Source organism: Eulemur rufifrons, chromosome 4, assembly GCF_041146395.1.
Source record: "Eulemur rufifrons isolate Redbay chromosome 4, OSU_ERuf_1, whole genome shotgun sequence".
Taxonomy (NCBI): domain Eukaryota; kingdom Metazoa; phylum Chordata; class Mammalia; order Primates; family Lemuridae; genus Eulemur; species Eulemur rufifrons.
The window spans coordinates 60,119,719-60,135,448 of record NC_090986.1 but is presented as its reverse complement, the minus strand read 5'-3'; the positions used below and the strand labels follow the sequence as shown (position 1 = coordinate 60,135,448).

General features: G+C 34.0%; 1 protein-coding gene across 3 annotated transcripts in view; it reads right to left on the bottom strand.

Annotated features, from left to right (window-relative positions):
* DGKH (diacylglycerol kinase eta) overlaps positions 1–15,730 on the bottom strand; it is a 152,315-nt gene that overhangs the window by 28,850 nt on the left and 107,735 nt on the right. For all 3 annotated transcript variants that reach the window (XM_069467208.1, XM_069467209.1, XM_069467210.1), the window contains 5 exons: positions 14,361–14,446; positions 6,954–7,053; positions 5,064–5,337; positions 3,798–3,908; positions 343–474 (listed from right to left, as the gene is read on the bottom strand). In XM_069467208.1, coding sequence (XP_069323309.1) covers positions 343–474; positions 3,798–3,908; positions 5,064–5,337; positions 6,954–7,053; positions 14,361–14,446 — 703 coding nt within the window. The remainder of the gene's footprint in view (positions 1–342; positions 475–3,797; positions 3,909–5,063; positions 5,338–6,953; positions 7,054–14,360; positions 14,447–15,730) is intronic.

The following is a 15,730-nucleotide window of genomic DNA, read 5'->3' as shown; positions in this document are numbered from 1 at the left end:
ATCAAAAGGAAAGCTGTGAAGACATGTAAAAGGCAGTAGAATATGAGATCAGATTGACTTTGGGTACATAATAAATGCAGATTCCTGGGCTCCACTCTAGAACTACTGAAACACAATTTCTCAGGGCAGGGCCTAAAAACGTGTTTTATTACTATCTAGGCAATTGTTATATACAGAAGAATCTAAGCAGCTGGATTCTAACTGATACAAGTATATACCAAGAACATTCTCCTAAAGGAACATATATCTTTAAGAACACATATTTATAGTTCATGGAAGTGAGTATTTACACAGTTTCACAGAAATACTTGAAAATACACCATGTTTCAGAATCTGTACTACCTGGGCAGATTATCCTGGTATTGAGCACAGGGAGATTTTCTTTGCTGGCTGCCACAGCTGGACCAGGGACAGAATCAGTCTGGGAATGGCCATGACTTGCCCGGGAATCTGGAGACCTAGGAGCAGTTTTAACTGTTGGCAAAAAGTCCAGATTAAAGAGAGATAATGATAAAGCTACAAAAATGAGCAAGCCCCTATAAATTTAGGACATCAAATAATTGAATACCTGTTTAAATCAATCAGTGGAACTGAAAATATTAATTGAGTTTACATATTCTTTTCTATTGTTTTTTTTTTCTTGAGACTTATAGGGAGGAAATCTACCACAGATGTCTTGATGAGAGATGTCTTGATCTCTCATCTCAATAGATGGAAATCAGTAAAAAATAGATGTCTATCATAATTAAAGGTCAGGAATACTCAGAATTTGAATACTAACCCACACTTAAAAATAAATTAAAATTTTGAAGCCTGATAATTTTTGAAAATGGAACATAAGTGTTAAAATGTTTACTACCATCATTATCCTTTTCACATAAATATTGAGTGAATAATCAAATTTAATTAACGTAATTCCTAGAGCTAACATGTAAAACATGAGTTAACGTTGTCTTCAATACATGGAAAGAAAGATAGTATTTATTTCCACGTGAAACCAATATAGTTTTCCTGTACTTCTCAATTATTTGTTTAAAATGATGATTTGCCCAAAATAGTTCTATTTTATTCTTGTAAAAGCTCAATATATTTTTTAAATTATTAAAAACCACAATTATTCTGAAAGCAAATAACAAAAAGAAAGATTTAACTCTATCTAAACTGAGGCAATTTAATTCAGAGCAAATAGTACCATTAACTAATTTAGGAGTTATTGGCAGGTATTTTTAAAAAAACACAGTAATTCTCAAACTCGATTTTAAAATACTCTAAAAACTTAATTATCTTCACTCTTCCTAAAACTAATTATACACTAACTATATTAATCTTATACTCTATTCTCTCTGTTCAAAAACAGTCTAGTTACACTAAAGAAAAGTAACAGAACAGCCACTCTTTTTTTGTTGTTGCTTTTTGATGGATGGGACTCCTGGGGCTAATTTCTAATAAAAACAACTTTTTGACGTTCATCTGATAAAAAGCAGAGAGCATACTAATGACTAAGATTGATGTTCCACTGCAGGTAACTAAATTAATGTTTCATGGTTCTTCTTAAATAAAGCAACTCATTGATCATATTAACATACTGTATTTGTCATATCTCAGAAATATGAATTATTACATAATTTAATAATGGTACAATGAATGTGCTTGAAAAAAATAATGATTATTTAATGCAGAAACACATCTACTATTGCTACTGGTTTCCTCATAAGTTGGATTACTGGCCACAATTAAGATTAAATACTGTACTATTAAAGGCTTTTCAAGACCTATGTCTATTTCAATATCAGTATCTGTAGCATTATATCTAAATTTTTTAATATCTTTTACAGACTACAATGGAAATGTCAAGTTTAAGAGAGTATGGTAAGACAGGATGACAGCTGGTTGGAAAACTATTAGCAATGAGTGTTGAAAACCAATCCTCCAAAGAGAGGCATCATCTTAGGGGGGTTATCAAACAGCATCCTGTAAGGACACCATAGTCAGCCCTGCTTTAGTCAACACTTTTTAATGGACGAAAACATCTAAGGCCTGCTTATCAAATTCACAGATGGAATAAACTTCAGCTGATAGAATCAAACTTCAAAAGATTTTCAGAGGATGAAATGATAGATCTAAATAAAAATGATAAAAGTTCATAGGGATGTGTGTAAACGACGATAATTAGGTTTAAAAAAAAATCTTGGGTAGTCTTTGTAACACCCAAAATGTCCAGAATGAGTTATCGTATGGGTATCAATGTGCTATCACAGTACAGAAAATATATCAAGAATATTGTTCAAAATGGTACATTTTAAGACAAACATTGCACTTAGGATAAATCATCTGGAAAAGAAGGCGTAAGGAGTGGGAAGGAGATCTAATGCCATGAAAGCTGTTTTCAGTATTATTTAAGGGTTGCCACATGGAAGAACAAGACACAGTTCCAGAGGCAGAGTCATCCTCAATATAGTGAAATCATGTATGCGAAACTGATCTTCAAACTAACCATAAGCACTACACAAATGCCAGTAGTCGTTACTGTCAACACTAATAAAACCTAATAATTAATGTAATCATGGGTAGGAATTTAAGGGAGAAAATAGAAAACTTAATACTAAGAATAACTTTCTAACAATTAGAGCTGACCATCAGAGCAGGATGTATTGAAAGTGAGTGGTCCACGGCTCAATGACCATCCGTCAAGAAGGTCCTATAGCGTGCCTGCACTGGGTTGAATGCTGAACACATGAGGTCCTCACGGTCTACTTTCAAAGTCTTTAAGTCTTTTCAAGTCTTTTAAATACAATCAAGGAATAGTCTCTCAAAATCAATGTAATTAGTACAGCAGCAGCAGCAGTAATAGCAATAATAATAATGACAGCAAACACTCATACAGCACTATGTACCAGACACCATTCTAGGCACTTTATGCATAATAACTTATTTAACCTTTACAACAATCCAGTGCAGTAGGTACAATATTTTCTCCATTTTAGAGTTGAGGAAACTACAGAGAGGTTAAGTAATTTGCTCATGTTTCTATGTAATGAAAGTAAAAGCAAAAATGTAATGACTGCAAATAGTTCTGATATAATTATGTTGACTTTTATGAGTACTGTGTATTTATTTTCATATTATCTTCTCATCTTCATTAGTATTTTACTTTCTGCTTTGTTTTATTCCAGTAAGTCAGAAACTTTTCCCTATACAACATAAAATATTAAAAGTATACATTATCTTCAATTATAACCAAAAAGGTAGAGAAACAGTTAACATTCTCTAGGCAATTATATATTGATTTCCTTGCAAAAATAAATTTGGCAATGAAAGGGTTTTAACTACAAGTCCTGTGATTTTAAAGCTTAATTTATTGATATGGACTATCAACCTAGAAGGTTGATGAATGGAACTTAAAGGCTGAATCATTTAAATGCCAAATTTCGTGTGGCCTGCAGTTTTCTTACATGTCAAAGAAATCTGTGGGCTAAAATAGATTAAAATTGGATGATTTGGGTGTTTCTTCCCTCTTTCTTTAGGAAAACCAAGATATTTAATCATCCTTAGTCCCACAAGCCTTAGTTTACTCTTATAACCTCTAGATTACATAAGAGAGTTTGTGAGAGGACCCGACAAATAGTCTAAATGATCAGTTATTGTTTAGTATCCATGAATAGTTAAGCTTTAACTTCCAAAAGCCTTTTCAAAAAGGAAAATACAAATAGTTTATTTCAAACTGATAAGGCTTTTGAAAACTAAAAACAAAATTACATTTTCTTTAATTCAAAATAATTTTATCTTAGTTTTCTTACCAGCTAATGAGTCTTTTGTATCATCGTCTTTAGATTCATCGGTTTCGGTACTATCATAATCGGACGACTGAGTAGCTGGCTCACAGGGGTGAACTGTCTGATCGTCCATTACTTTAAGTAGTAAGAAGATAAATATGTTCAGACAAGTAACAGCAAAACCCATTCATATTAAGATATGCTCAGGAAAGGAAAATTAAACATATGTCAAAAGAAATTCCATATTGACAAAGAAATACTATTTAAGCAATAAACTTGAGGGGAATGTCTGTAAGTACTAGAGATTATTAAACTAAATAGAGTTGTTAAAATTATATGTCTATCAGAATAAAAAATAAAATAAGAATTTTAGAGACTAATACAAGTCCAATTACAAATTATGACCTATAAAGGAATTTCTGAACATTCATCATTCATATTAAAATTAACTTTTAGTCTACTATGAAAATTCTAAGAGAAGTATATATATTAATATAAAAATTAGAATATAGGCAGAGTTTTTGTAAATTCTTAATAAAGCAACAAACATTTAGGAAATTAACATTATTTTCTATATTTTCAAAGTAGTTTACAGGTTTGATTTTCTCTAAGAATTCAACAGATTCCAGTTAAGTAAAAAATATCTAAAATTTTACAAACATCATTTAAACTAATTTTCTATTTTAGTTTAGAAATGTTTCAACTTGGCCGGGCGTGGTGGCTCACGCCTGTAATCCTAGCACTCTGGGAGGCCGAGGTGGGCGGATCGTTTGAGCTCAGGAGTTCGAGACCAGCCTGAGCAAGAGCGAGACCCCATCTCTACTAAAAATAGAAAGAAATTATATGGACAGCTAAAAATATATATAGAAAAAATTAGCCGGGCATGGTGGTGCATGCCTGTAGTCCCAGCTACTCGGGAGGCTGAGACAGGAGGATTGCTTGAGCTCAGGAGTTTGAGGTTGCTGTGAGCTAGGCTGATGCCACGGCACTCACTCTAGCCTGGGCAACAGAGTGAGACTCTGTCTCAAAAAAAAAAAAAAAAAAAATAGAAATGTTTCAACTTAATTTATATTTGAGATTTTATTTTATGCATTAATATGTTGATTCTTACTACTGCTACTAAAACAATATATACGACTAAGTATAAATTTCATTTCAATGACTTTATCTTCTACCTCGTCTTAAAAAAAATTTTTTTTAATCGTGTCCACTCTGACCACTATGAAAACTGTTACCCTTGCAGTAGGAATGCTGCTAACTTTTTCCAAAGCCAATTTTGTTATCATGTACCTTTTCCAGCTTCTTCGATGACTTGTCTCACTGCCTTCTTCAAACTGTTTGCCCGAAGCATTATTTCCCTTGGTCTGACGGCTTTCTGGGAGGCAGGTTTTGCAATGTCATCTGCGAGCTGTTCCTTGCTTTCACCCAAGGATTCTTCACTCGAAGATTCCACAGCATCTTCCTCCACAATGAGAGGGCCGATGCCCGGGAGGACGGGAGCAGCCTGGGAATCTGCGTGCAGAGCCTGGAGCAGTTGCTCAAGCTTCTCGTTTAGGACTGAACACTGAGCAAAGCAAAATACGGCAATGAGAAAACAATCCAAAAAGAAGTAAGATCGGCAGGCAAAATACAAGAAATTTTTATGTAAGATATTTTAAAGTTTAATCACTAAAGAGAAAAATACTAAAATTCAAATGGCTATCACCTGTAATTTTGTAGATGTTCGGATCAGGAAGCACCTAACTGTAAAATCTCCATTTAGTAGAGATAGAAAATAATAATTTAAATGAATGATTTTTGATTTAGAGGGAAGATGTATATGTTGATGTCTACTAAATATTAATAATTTATAATTTTTAAAAAGTTGGCACAATTCTTATGTCATTTCATAGATTTATGCTTCCGGAACCATTCAGACTCTATTTCATGGGTAAAAATCTTTACAACCTTTGTTGTAAGAACGCAACAGACACTTTACTATAAAGGGATATACTACATAAAAAATTACATCCTACACAAAATTTTCTATGTATTATACAAAACATTAAACTTTTTTTTTTTAAGTAATTGACTCATGACATTATTTTGAGTATCACAAACTGAAGATCTGGCTGAGTCTTGCCAAGCTCACCTTCAAAGCAGTGGTTTGCAAAGGAGTGAACAGTGCCTAGGAGATTATCGCCTCCAAGAAAGTACAAGAAGGAAAACGCATAAGGATAAGGAGGTAAAGGAGAGTGATGCAGAAAGAAAAACAAGCAGTAGGCAGGTCCTTGTTTCTTTCTGCCTTTCATGTACTACTAGGTGTGAAGAAACATTTAGGATTCTACTCCCAATATACCTTTTATCTCCACACGGTTCCCAGTCCCTTTCCTCCTCCACCTATTTGTCTTTGATGACATGCAGAGACAAAGTTACAGCAGAAATAATCTAGAGACAAAAATGTGGCCAGGGAAGGTTTCTGTTTTCTGAAACTCTCCACGGAGTGGAAAGACAAGACAAAGAGGCTGAAAACTTCAAATGTATGTTTATTTCTATCTTATTTTCCTTCCACTCAATTACACCACCATCTATAGCATGAATCTGGGGGAGCAAATTTCTTTGCAAGCCCAAGCTAGCCAAGCCTTTGGTAAGAATGCCCTAGCGTGAACTTATGAAAGCAAAGACAGTAGCTTTTAAGGTTGAGTAAACTGCTCTTATTTTAGCATCAAAAAGCTCATGAAGTGGAAAAAAATCTGTAAACAAAAGCAAAAAACAGCACTCTGAAAGGGACCAAGGACTGTAACATCTAGGGAACCCAAGGAACTGGGCAGGGCAGGGAGCTTGACAGGCCAAGATTTGCTTGGAAATGGAAAGCCATTCCTCTTCCCACTGGAACGCCAGCTGCAAAGCCTTCTCCCCCCTAGTCTGACCACTATGCATTTCCCCTTCCAGATGTCAATTGCTAGGAAAGGGATTTGGGTTATAAAATTCATTTGTCAGACGGTTTTCAGCAATGCAATTTTCCCACTTATTAAAGGGTAACCATAAATTAGAATATTTATTAAAATCCTCATATCTGATTGAAAAGTAATTTTTCCCTTGATTTAAGATGGTCTGGCAGGAAAACCACTTAATCAGTTTCGGTTTAATACACAGTTGAATGTTGACATTGTGAGTAGACAACTTTCATGTCCCTCTTACTTTACTGGCCACGGCGTCAGCTACGACAGCATTTTCCAAAGTTTTGTCATATGCCTTCTCGACTTTGGCCACGAAGTCCTTTACAGTTTCACAGAGCGTCCTTTGAGGAAAAGAAATTCTACAATTCAGTAAAGTTCATAGGTCGATTTGCTTTGATTTATAAAACGTATTAAAAAAAATAAGCACAATTAGGCAAACTGTCAAATATCTGTAAAAAAAAAATCTAAGTCATTTGTATATAAATCCATGCTTCTATCTGCTGTGTATTCATCTAAGCTCAAGTCATTCTAAGTGACAAATGCATACACGAATAAACCTTGCTCTACATAATTTGAATTATAGTAATTTTAACGTTAGAACAAGCCTTTCTCAAATATTTAAATTATTAAGAAGAGTATTTTTAGATCCCACTTTAAAAAAAGCATTATCTCCACAGCTTATATATTTTCATAATAGAAAGTGCAGTGTTGAACAAACAAGGATAAGCTGATCACGTATGTTGTCACTATTGAACTACTAGTCATCATGTGGGTACCTTGGTAATATATTATTCCTGAAGAGGAAAGAGAGTGTATTATGCTGGAAACTGACCTGCCACTGGAATTGAGTGATATTCTCCATACATTCATTCATTTTTTTTCCTTAAGATAACCAATGCAATACCATATGAAACTAATTTTATTCAGGTCTTGTTACTGTCAGCAATATATGGTTTACTTGCTTGTTTCTTTTAATTACATTTGGCTTCTTTGCAATAGAAATAAACCAAAAGAAAAATAACGTGAAACACTGAAAAAAAAAGTCTTTCAAAAGGCTTTCGATCTGGTGTTGGATTAAACAGTCAACAGAGTGGTATATGACAAGCTTTTTTTAAGCAAGGGCTTATAATGATAGAATCAGACTATTTTTTAAAAAAAATAGGTTTAGCAGTTACTTTTTCTATTTTACTCACAATTTTCTCTGGTAGGTGAGTGGCATAATGGTAAATTTCTAGATACTTAAGTATCATGAAATTAAGCCATTCAATAGATATAGGACACATATACACACAAATGTGTGCACAAACACACACTCCAAACCTTCACAATTATCATCAAGGAATAAGCTCCAAACAATTCTTGTTTTGTTTGTTGTTTCTTGGAAACCATTTCTGGATTTCACTTGGACAAAAGGTAATATTTCCTAACCCTCAACCTTCTTAGTTGGCTTCTTAAAGTCAAATTTCCACAGAGAATCTAGCTTACCATTTACTAGCGATATATTCATATACTTCGCCTCAAGTTTCATCTTGTTTATGTATAACACTTTATGGGACTTCTTGAAATATAAGTCAGGCTATCATGAAATCTCTTCTTGGGGTTTTACTGAAAGTTTCTCTAAGATGTGCTACTTTGAGGGAGAGAAGATACTGGCATTCTCAACTCTTGGCGTAATTCCAAAATAGAGGTTTTTCTTGCCATTAGAATAACAGCATCTTGACATAATTTTCTCTTGGGTTTGTAAACTGCATATGGCATAATATTATTAGGAGTAGGAGTAGTGTATTAACTCCCAGGAACAGAGACCTTCAGTCCATCAGCTTAGGAACAAAAGGGGCAGAGAGGCGCCCTGCCTCCATTGTGCCAAGTTGCTGAGGCAGACAGAGGCTGAAGGAGACAGTAGGATCCTGTGAAACCCGCTGCCAAGGGAGCTGCGGAGTGGGAATAGCAGTCAGGAGAGCACTTGCCACATACGCGTGGGACGAATCCAGAGAAATGCTCCAACTGATGGTCCATTATGTTCCATACTCCAGAAGGAACATAGGATATTTATATTCTGGAGAAATGAATTAACCTCCTATTACACGTAAATAGTGAATGGAAAGGTTTCAAAATAGAAATAAAATACATACTTAAAAATAGCATGATTTCAAAGTCATACCAACTCGGAACTTGCAAATTGGAGAAAAAACGATTTTAAGATGTATTTACTGTAGTAACACAAAAGAAATTCTCTAACTATACACAGAGTTTCCTACTTTATACATAAAGACTTCCAGAAAACATGTGCAAAAATCCAATAAATGAAAGTGGAACATGGGTTTTCGCATAGAGCTAAACGTTTTTTAAATCCCTAATTCCATCTTTAATCTGTTAGAACTTTTGATGAGATATTTCCAACCCTTTATTTCTTTAATTTTGTTCTCTTCCTTAAAAGTTGAACAGTCAGTTGTATACACCAAATATTCAGTTGAGGCTCACAACAGTCCATATTTAATATAATATATTTGATGATTTCTATAGTCATCTCAACGATATTATATTGTGAGACCTGTACTTCTTTATCACTAGTATCAGTACCCTAATTTATCAACTTTCCACTTATTTTTTTCTAAATATGGGCAAATGACAATAAAATATGCAACACTACACTAAGATAAATATGGCTATGCTGCCCAACAGAATCACATATTGGCAGACAGAGTTATCCTATGAGAACCTGAAAAACTCATTTTTCATCTAATATAAAAAGTTCCAATTAGAAATTAAAGATGATTTAGAAGTATCAATTCATAATAAAAAGAAATCCCTAGCTATATATGTGCTCTGATTTTGAACAACAACCTTACCTCACCTATTAAATGAGGGGGTTGCCTACATTATTTCTAAAGTAGGTTCCAAATCTAAATTCTACAGTTCTATGACAATGGCTCCAATCTTTTTGCCAGTTATCCCATTTTCTGAAAGTTTGTATACAGAACAAATTGCACTTATTTTAAAAGTTGGGGGTGAGTAGAATGAGTGAGTAAAAACAATTAACTCTTACTGTTACAGCTAGAAAAGTTTACAAACTACCGACTAAATAAGAGAGACATATATTGCAGTCAAAGAAAACTGATTTAATAACTCTGTTTTTCATTTTTATTAATAAATAGCACCTACTATGGCTAATTAGAGCTGGGACTCTCTGAAGATAACTCCTGTTACCATATGGAATTGATAAAATCCCAAAGTCAAAAAAATGATGTTTTAGGTTAGCCTACATTTATTATATTAATCCACATATTAATAATAATTATGCTAATTGAATATAGCTTTTCCATAAGCATTTCATCATTTTAAAAATAGCTGAAAACAGTTAAGGCTACTGGGAATTATCATTTATGAAATAAATAGAAACATGCACAAGAGGAGTAAAACATTTTGCCTTAATATTCTATCATTCAACAAATAAATAACTAACACAAAAGAAGGCAATTCGTTATTTTATCAAGGTAGTGGTAAAAAGTGAGTGAGTGTGTGTGTGTGTGTGCGTGTGTGTGTAATATTTTTTTCAATCATTGAGTTGTACCCGTCTGATTTGGGTACTTTACTGTGTATAGGTCATGCCTCAGTACGGAATTTTTTTAAAAAGTAGGGGGAACCATTATAGACTTCAAAAGTTTTAAAGAGATCTATCACCCAAATGCAATGTGTGAACCTTGTTTGGATTTTGATTTGAACAAATAAACTGCTTAAAAAAAAAAAAAACCTTCAAGATAACCGGGGGGAAAATGGGATACGGCTTGAGTAATACTGATGGTATTAGAGAACTATTCTATAAAAAAGACTCCTGTACCCGAATGTTTACAGCAGCACAATTCACAATTGCAAAGATGTGGAAACAACCCAAATGCCCATCAATTCATGAGTGGATTGGTAAATTGCGGTATATGTATACCATGGAGTATTAATTACTCAGCTATAAGAAATAACGGTGATATGGAGTCCCTTTTGTTTTCTCCTGGATAGAGTTGGAACCCATTGTATTAAGGGAAGTATCCCAAGAATGGAAAAGCAAGCACCACATGTACTCACCAGCAAATTGGTTTCCCTGATCATCACCTAAGTGCACATTTGGGAATAACACCAATTGGGTATCGGACTGAGGTGGGGGGTGGGGAGAGGGGATGGGTGCATGATGAGTGCATTGCGCACCGTCTGGGGAATGGTCACGTTTAAATGTTCTGACTCGGGGGGGATGGGCGGGACATGGGCAGTGTATGTGGCCTGAACTTTTGTACCCCCCATGATGATAAGCTGAAATAAAAAAATAAAAAATAAAAAATAAACCTTCAAGATAACTGGGGGGAAATGGGATACAGCTTGAGTAATATTGATGGTATTAGAGAACTATTATTGTCTGGTTTCTGTAGTGTAATGGCCATCACGTCTGCCTCACATGAGAACTATTATTTTTTAAATTTTAAAAAGATTTTATATATACACACACACAGTTGGCCCTTTAAAGAAATTATATATATAACATATATTAATAACATAAATATACACAAATAGTATATATACATACATATGGTGTACACACACACACACACACACACAGCTCTCCATATCCGTGGATTCTACATCCATAGATTCAATCAACCATAGGCTGAAATATTCAAAAAACAAAAAAATGGATTGTTGGTGTCTGTACTGAACATGTACAGACTATTTTTTCGTCATTATTCTCTAACCAATACAGTTTAACAACTATTTACATAGCATTCACATTTTATGAGGTATTACAAGTAATCTAGAGATGACTTAAAGTACATGGGAGGATATGTGTAGGTTATATGCAAATATTAACACCATACCATTTTATATAAGGGACATGAGCACTGGTGGACTTTGGTATCTGTGGGGGGTCCTGGAACCAATCCTCCATGGATACGCGGGGATGGCTGTATACCAAAAATGGAATAAAATGATTTCTGAGATTTGCTTAGAGATACTGTAAGCAAATCTTACTGTAGCAAAATAAAGTGGCACGTAGGTGGCAAAATGTATATAAATACTGGAGCTGAGTGATGGGTATGGTGAGAAATCATTATCCAGCCTATTTTTATATGTTTGAAAATGTCTATAAAAATAAAATTAAAAATATATTACTGGTGTAAAGTTATTACATATTATTCTCTCTTTTCTCTTTTGAATCTCTTTATAGCAATCTTCTGGAATTTTAATCTGGGGTTATAAAGGCATGGCAGCCAGGCAGGCCTGGGAACACAGATGAGTGACAAGAGGGGACCAGGGTTTGGAAGGGAATCTGCCCAAAGGGAAGTAAGCTATTGGGGAGAGACCCAAACCTAGGGCTAAGAGCAGAGCCTTAGACAAGGAGTCAGACCAAGGTCAAAAAAATTTGAAATGTAATTGGGTAAAACAGGAGGTGATGATACCATAATTTAATATAGTACCCTATAGTTTATAAGCTCTGTATTTATTTTATTACTCAACTTAATTCTCCCAACAGTTCAATGAGGGAGGAATAATAGGTATTCCTTACATCCTTACAGTTGTAAAAACAGACATAGATCACAAAGCTGGCAAACAGTGGAGTTTCAGCTAGGACCCCAGATTTATCACAATTTAGCACAACACTGTAGCTTATTCCAGTGGTTTTCAAACTACTCTCCAGAAATACTTCAAGGATCCTACAAATGCTTGATTCAAATTACATTCAGAAATATAGGACATAATCTTTTAAATGCTCAAATGATCATTAGAAACATTAGAGACAAATAATATGTTAACTTTGACTTTAGAATTCACTAGTTTTTGTGCAAATATTGGACTAAAGCATCTGCTGCCATTTTTATTTAACTGAAGACAATTTCCTTACAATCATGTAACCAAAATAAAATATAGACATATTGGAAGCTGCATTGAATATAAGACTTTAACTGTCACTTATAACCTTATTGATTAATTTTTCTCATTGGTGACTAATGATTCAATCTTATTCAATTTATTAATACCAAAAACCAGAATTTTAATTTTTTTAATATTGGAATTCTGTGTAAGATTTTATTTGAGAAAATATTGCCACTGCTAAAAATGTTATACTACCCAGGGACTACACAGGTATTAAGATTAAGAATGACAGGGAAAGAAAGGTGTGGCTGCTATAAACAGCCTGTTTGCATCCGCCAAAATTTCATAACATGAATTCCATTTAATTAAAAACTTATAAAATGTATAGGAGGCAGTTAATCAAACACATGAAGGTCAATATAAAGGCTTTGCTAACATCCAAACCATAAAAGGTGGCCAGATAAAATATTTACTTAACTATATTAAAACAAAAAAAATTCTTTTATAACTTGTTATACCTTAAATAAGCTTAAATTTCAACTTTCTATCTTTCCTAGCAATGTCCTCTGAAATGTCCTATAAAGACACATTTGATTCACAAGGTAAAGGTAACAAACTCAAATGTCTACAAGGAACAAGCAAATTAAGGTATATGAATTGGGCCTGGGATAAGAAAGACAATAGGGAGTGCTAAGGCCTGGGACAAACTAGAGACTTGTGTATTTCTCCACAAAGCAATATAATTCATTAAGAAAACCATCCAAACAAACAAACATAAACCAATCAGCAGCACTGTCCCCCCCAAACAGAGGCCCACTTCTGCCTGGGCCAACCAGTGTGCTTCCCCCTGCCCTAAGCCATCCAACTCTTTTTCCTATTGTTCAGCTCTGTTTCCTATTCCTGGAGGGTGTGTCATCAAAAGCAATTGTCACAGTTGTACTTTCGTCACAAGCAAATTTGTTTGTAATGATTTCTCTTGCCTTTTCTCGATTGTTTACAAATTAAGTACATAATACACTAAAATTCGTGTATCTTTCCTTCACCACTTTCCCACTCCCTTTCTTTCCTTCTTCCCCTTCTTTTTCTCCTCTTTCTGTATAATAGTGATACTTTCTTGCTAAGCCAGATCTTTTAAGCATCCTTTTGCTTATCAATTGAAAATTTCAGTTGTTTTACCCCTTTCCTCTAGTTGGCTTTCCAGTTCTCTTGACATCAGCATAGCATGCTTCAAAACTAAATTCTAAATTCCAGTCAGGCAACATTTGGGATAATAACATCAAGTAAGTAGCTTTGGCTCCACGTACTGAATCAACTTAACTAAAATCTGATAACTTTGAATTAAAATATAATTATGCAATGTAAACATGCTGAGAAATGTCATTTTGAAAAACCTCATCATTGTTTTCCTTTTACTGATGTAAACAGTTCCTAAATAGTAATGTTTATGGAAATAATGAATTATAATGTGTTTTCCATATTATAATTAATCAGAAATAACTTCCTTAAATAGACATTTACGTTAATTAATCTCTAAACACTTATTATACCTTTTTGACAAAAATGTTTCAAATTAAGCATCAAAAAATATACTCTCTAAATATACTCCAGTGCAAATAAGATGCTAACGTGATTTTAAAAAATCAATTCAAATTTAGTATATCTAATTCTATAAACTACTTCACAGATATTTTTTGAAAAGAAAAATCACAAAGAAATGACGTAAATGGTAGGAACCAGCTTCCCTTTCATTTTCACCATATAATTATTTCATGACTTAAAGTCCACAACTCACTTGGCAGATGATATGACCACGGCATGTTCATCAGAATTGAGGATTTTTGTAAGATGAGTTGCCACTGAGTCTTCATAAATTGTCATCTGAAAAAAAGAAAAAAACCTACACTGTATTACTGTTGCTGGCATTTATACAACTCAGTTATTACTGTTCCAGAAATGGAACTATTCAGGCTACATGCGAGACAGGGCAATGGCTATGATGAAATATATAAAAGAATCGCTATGCAGAACAGATAAATATTTCCTTTCTTTGAAAGACTTCTGGTTTTTGGAATCCTTTAATTTAAACTCTTAGAAAAACCCATAAAAACCTTTTTAAAAAATTTTAAAAGGTTAAATACCAGAATGTATTCATACAAAGAATTTCTATAAGTTAGTGTAATAAATGCCAATCTAATTTAAAAAATGGGCAAAACACTAGAAATTTAAATATGAGAAAATGCAAATGGTCCATAAACAGATGAAAAAGTATTCACACTCATCAGCCATCAGGCAAGTGCAAACTAAAACCTCAATGCGGGACCACTATCCTGTATATACACCAGAATGGCGAGAAGGAAAACCACAGATGGCAAGTGCCAAGGGCTAGCAAGGCTGTGGAGCTGCAGAACTCTCATGCACTGCTGATGGGAGTGCAAATTGATAAAAATATCCTAGAAAACTATTTGATAGTATCTATTAAAGGTGAACATATGCATTAATGCCATAGGATTCAGAAATTCACTTCTACATATATACCCAAAAGAAATGCAGACATGTGTTCACCAAAAGACATGTACTAGAATGTTCACAGCAGTATTCACTCAATAATAGAAGGTATGAGAAGCTGTAGTATATTCGTGTAATGGAAACGACGGGTCAATGACAATGAATGATTTAAAGCTATGCCACAATGTAGATAAATCAAACACAATGTTGAGTGAAAGGGTAATGAAACAGGAGAGCATAAAAAATGATTTTATTTTATAAAGTACAAAAACAGGTGAAACTAATCTATGCTGTCAGGATAGTGGTTATGGGGGTGGGAGGTGTGTGTAGTGACTAAGGGGGACGCATGGGGTACTTGAATGCTGTCCTCGGTGTTGATTACATAGGTTTGTTTAGTTTGTGAAAATTTATCAAGCTGTATGTTTATGATATGTGCACTTTTCTGTAGGTATAATTCAATAAAAAGTTTTTTTAAATGCTTAATGCACTGTCATACAATCATGTAAATAAATATTTCCCTTAAATAATAAAATAATCAAAATGCCAAAAGTGTCCATTACCCCCTTTCTATTTGACTCAAATTTTAACATCTTGTTGAAAGAACACATCTTCCCGGTAGGAAAAATGTACGCAACATTTAAACAGCCTCATATTTAG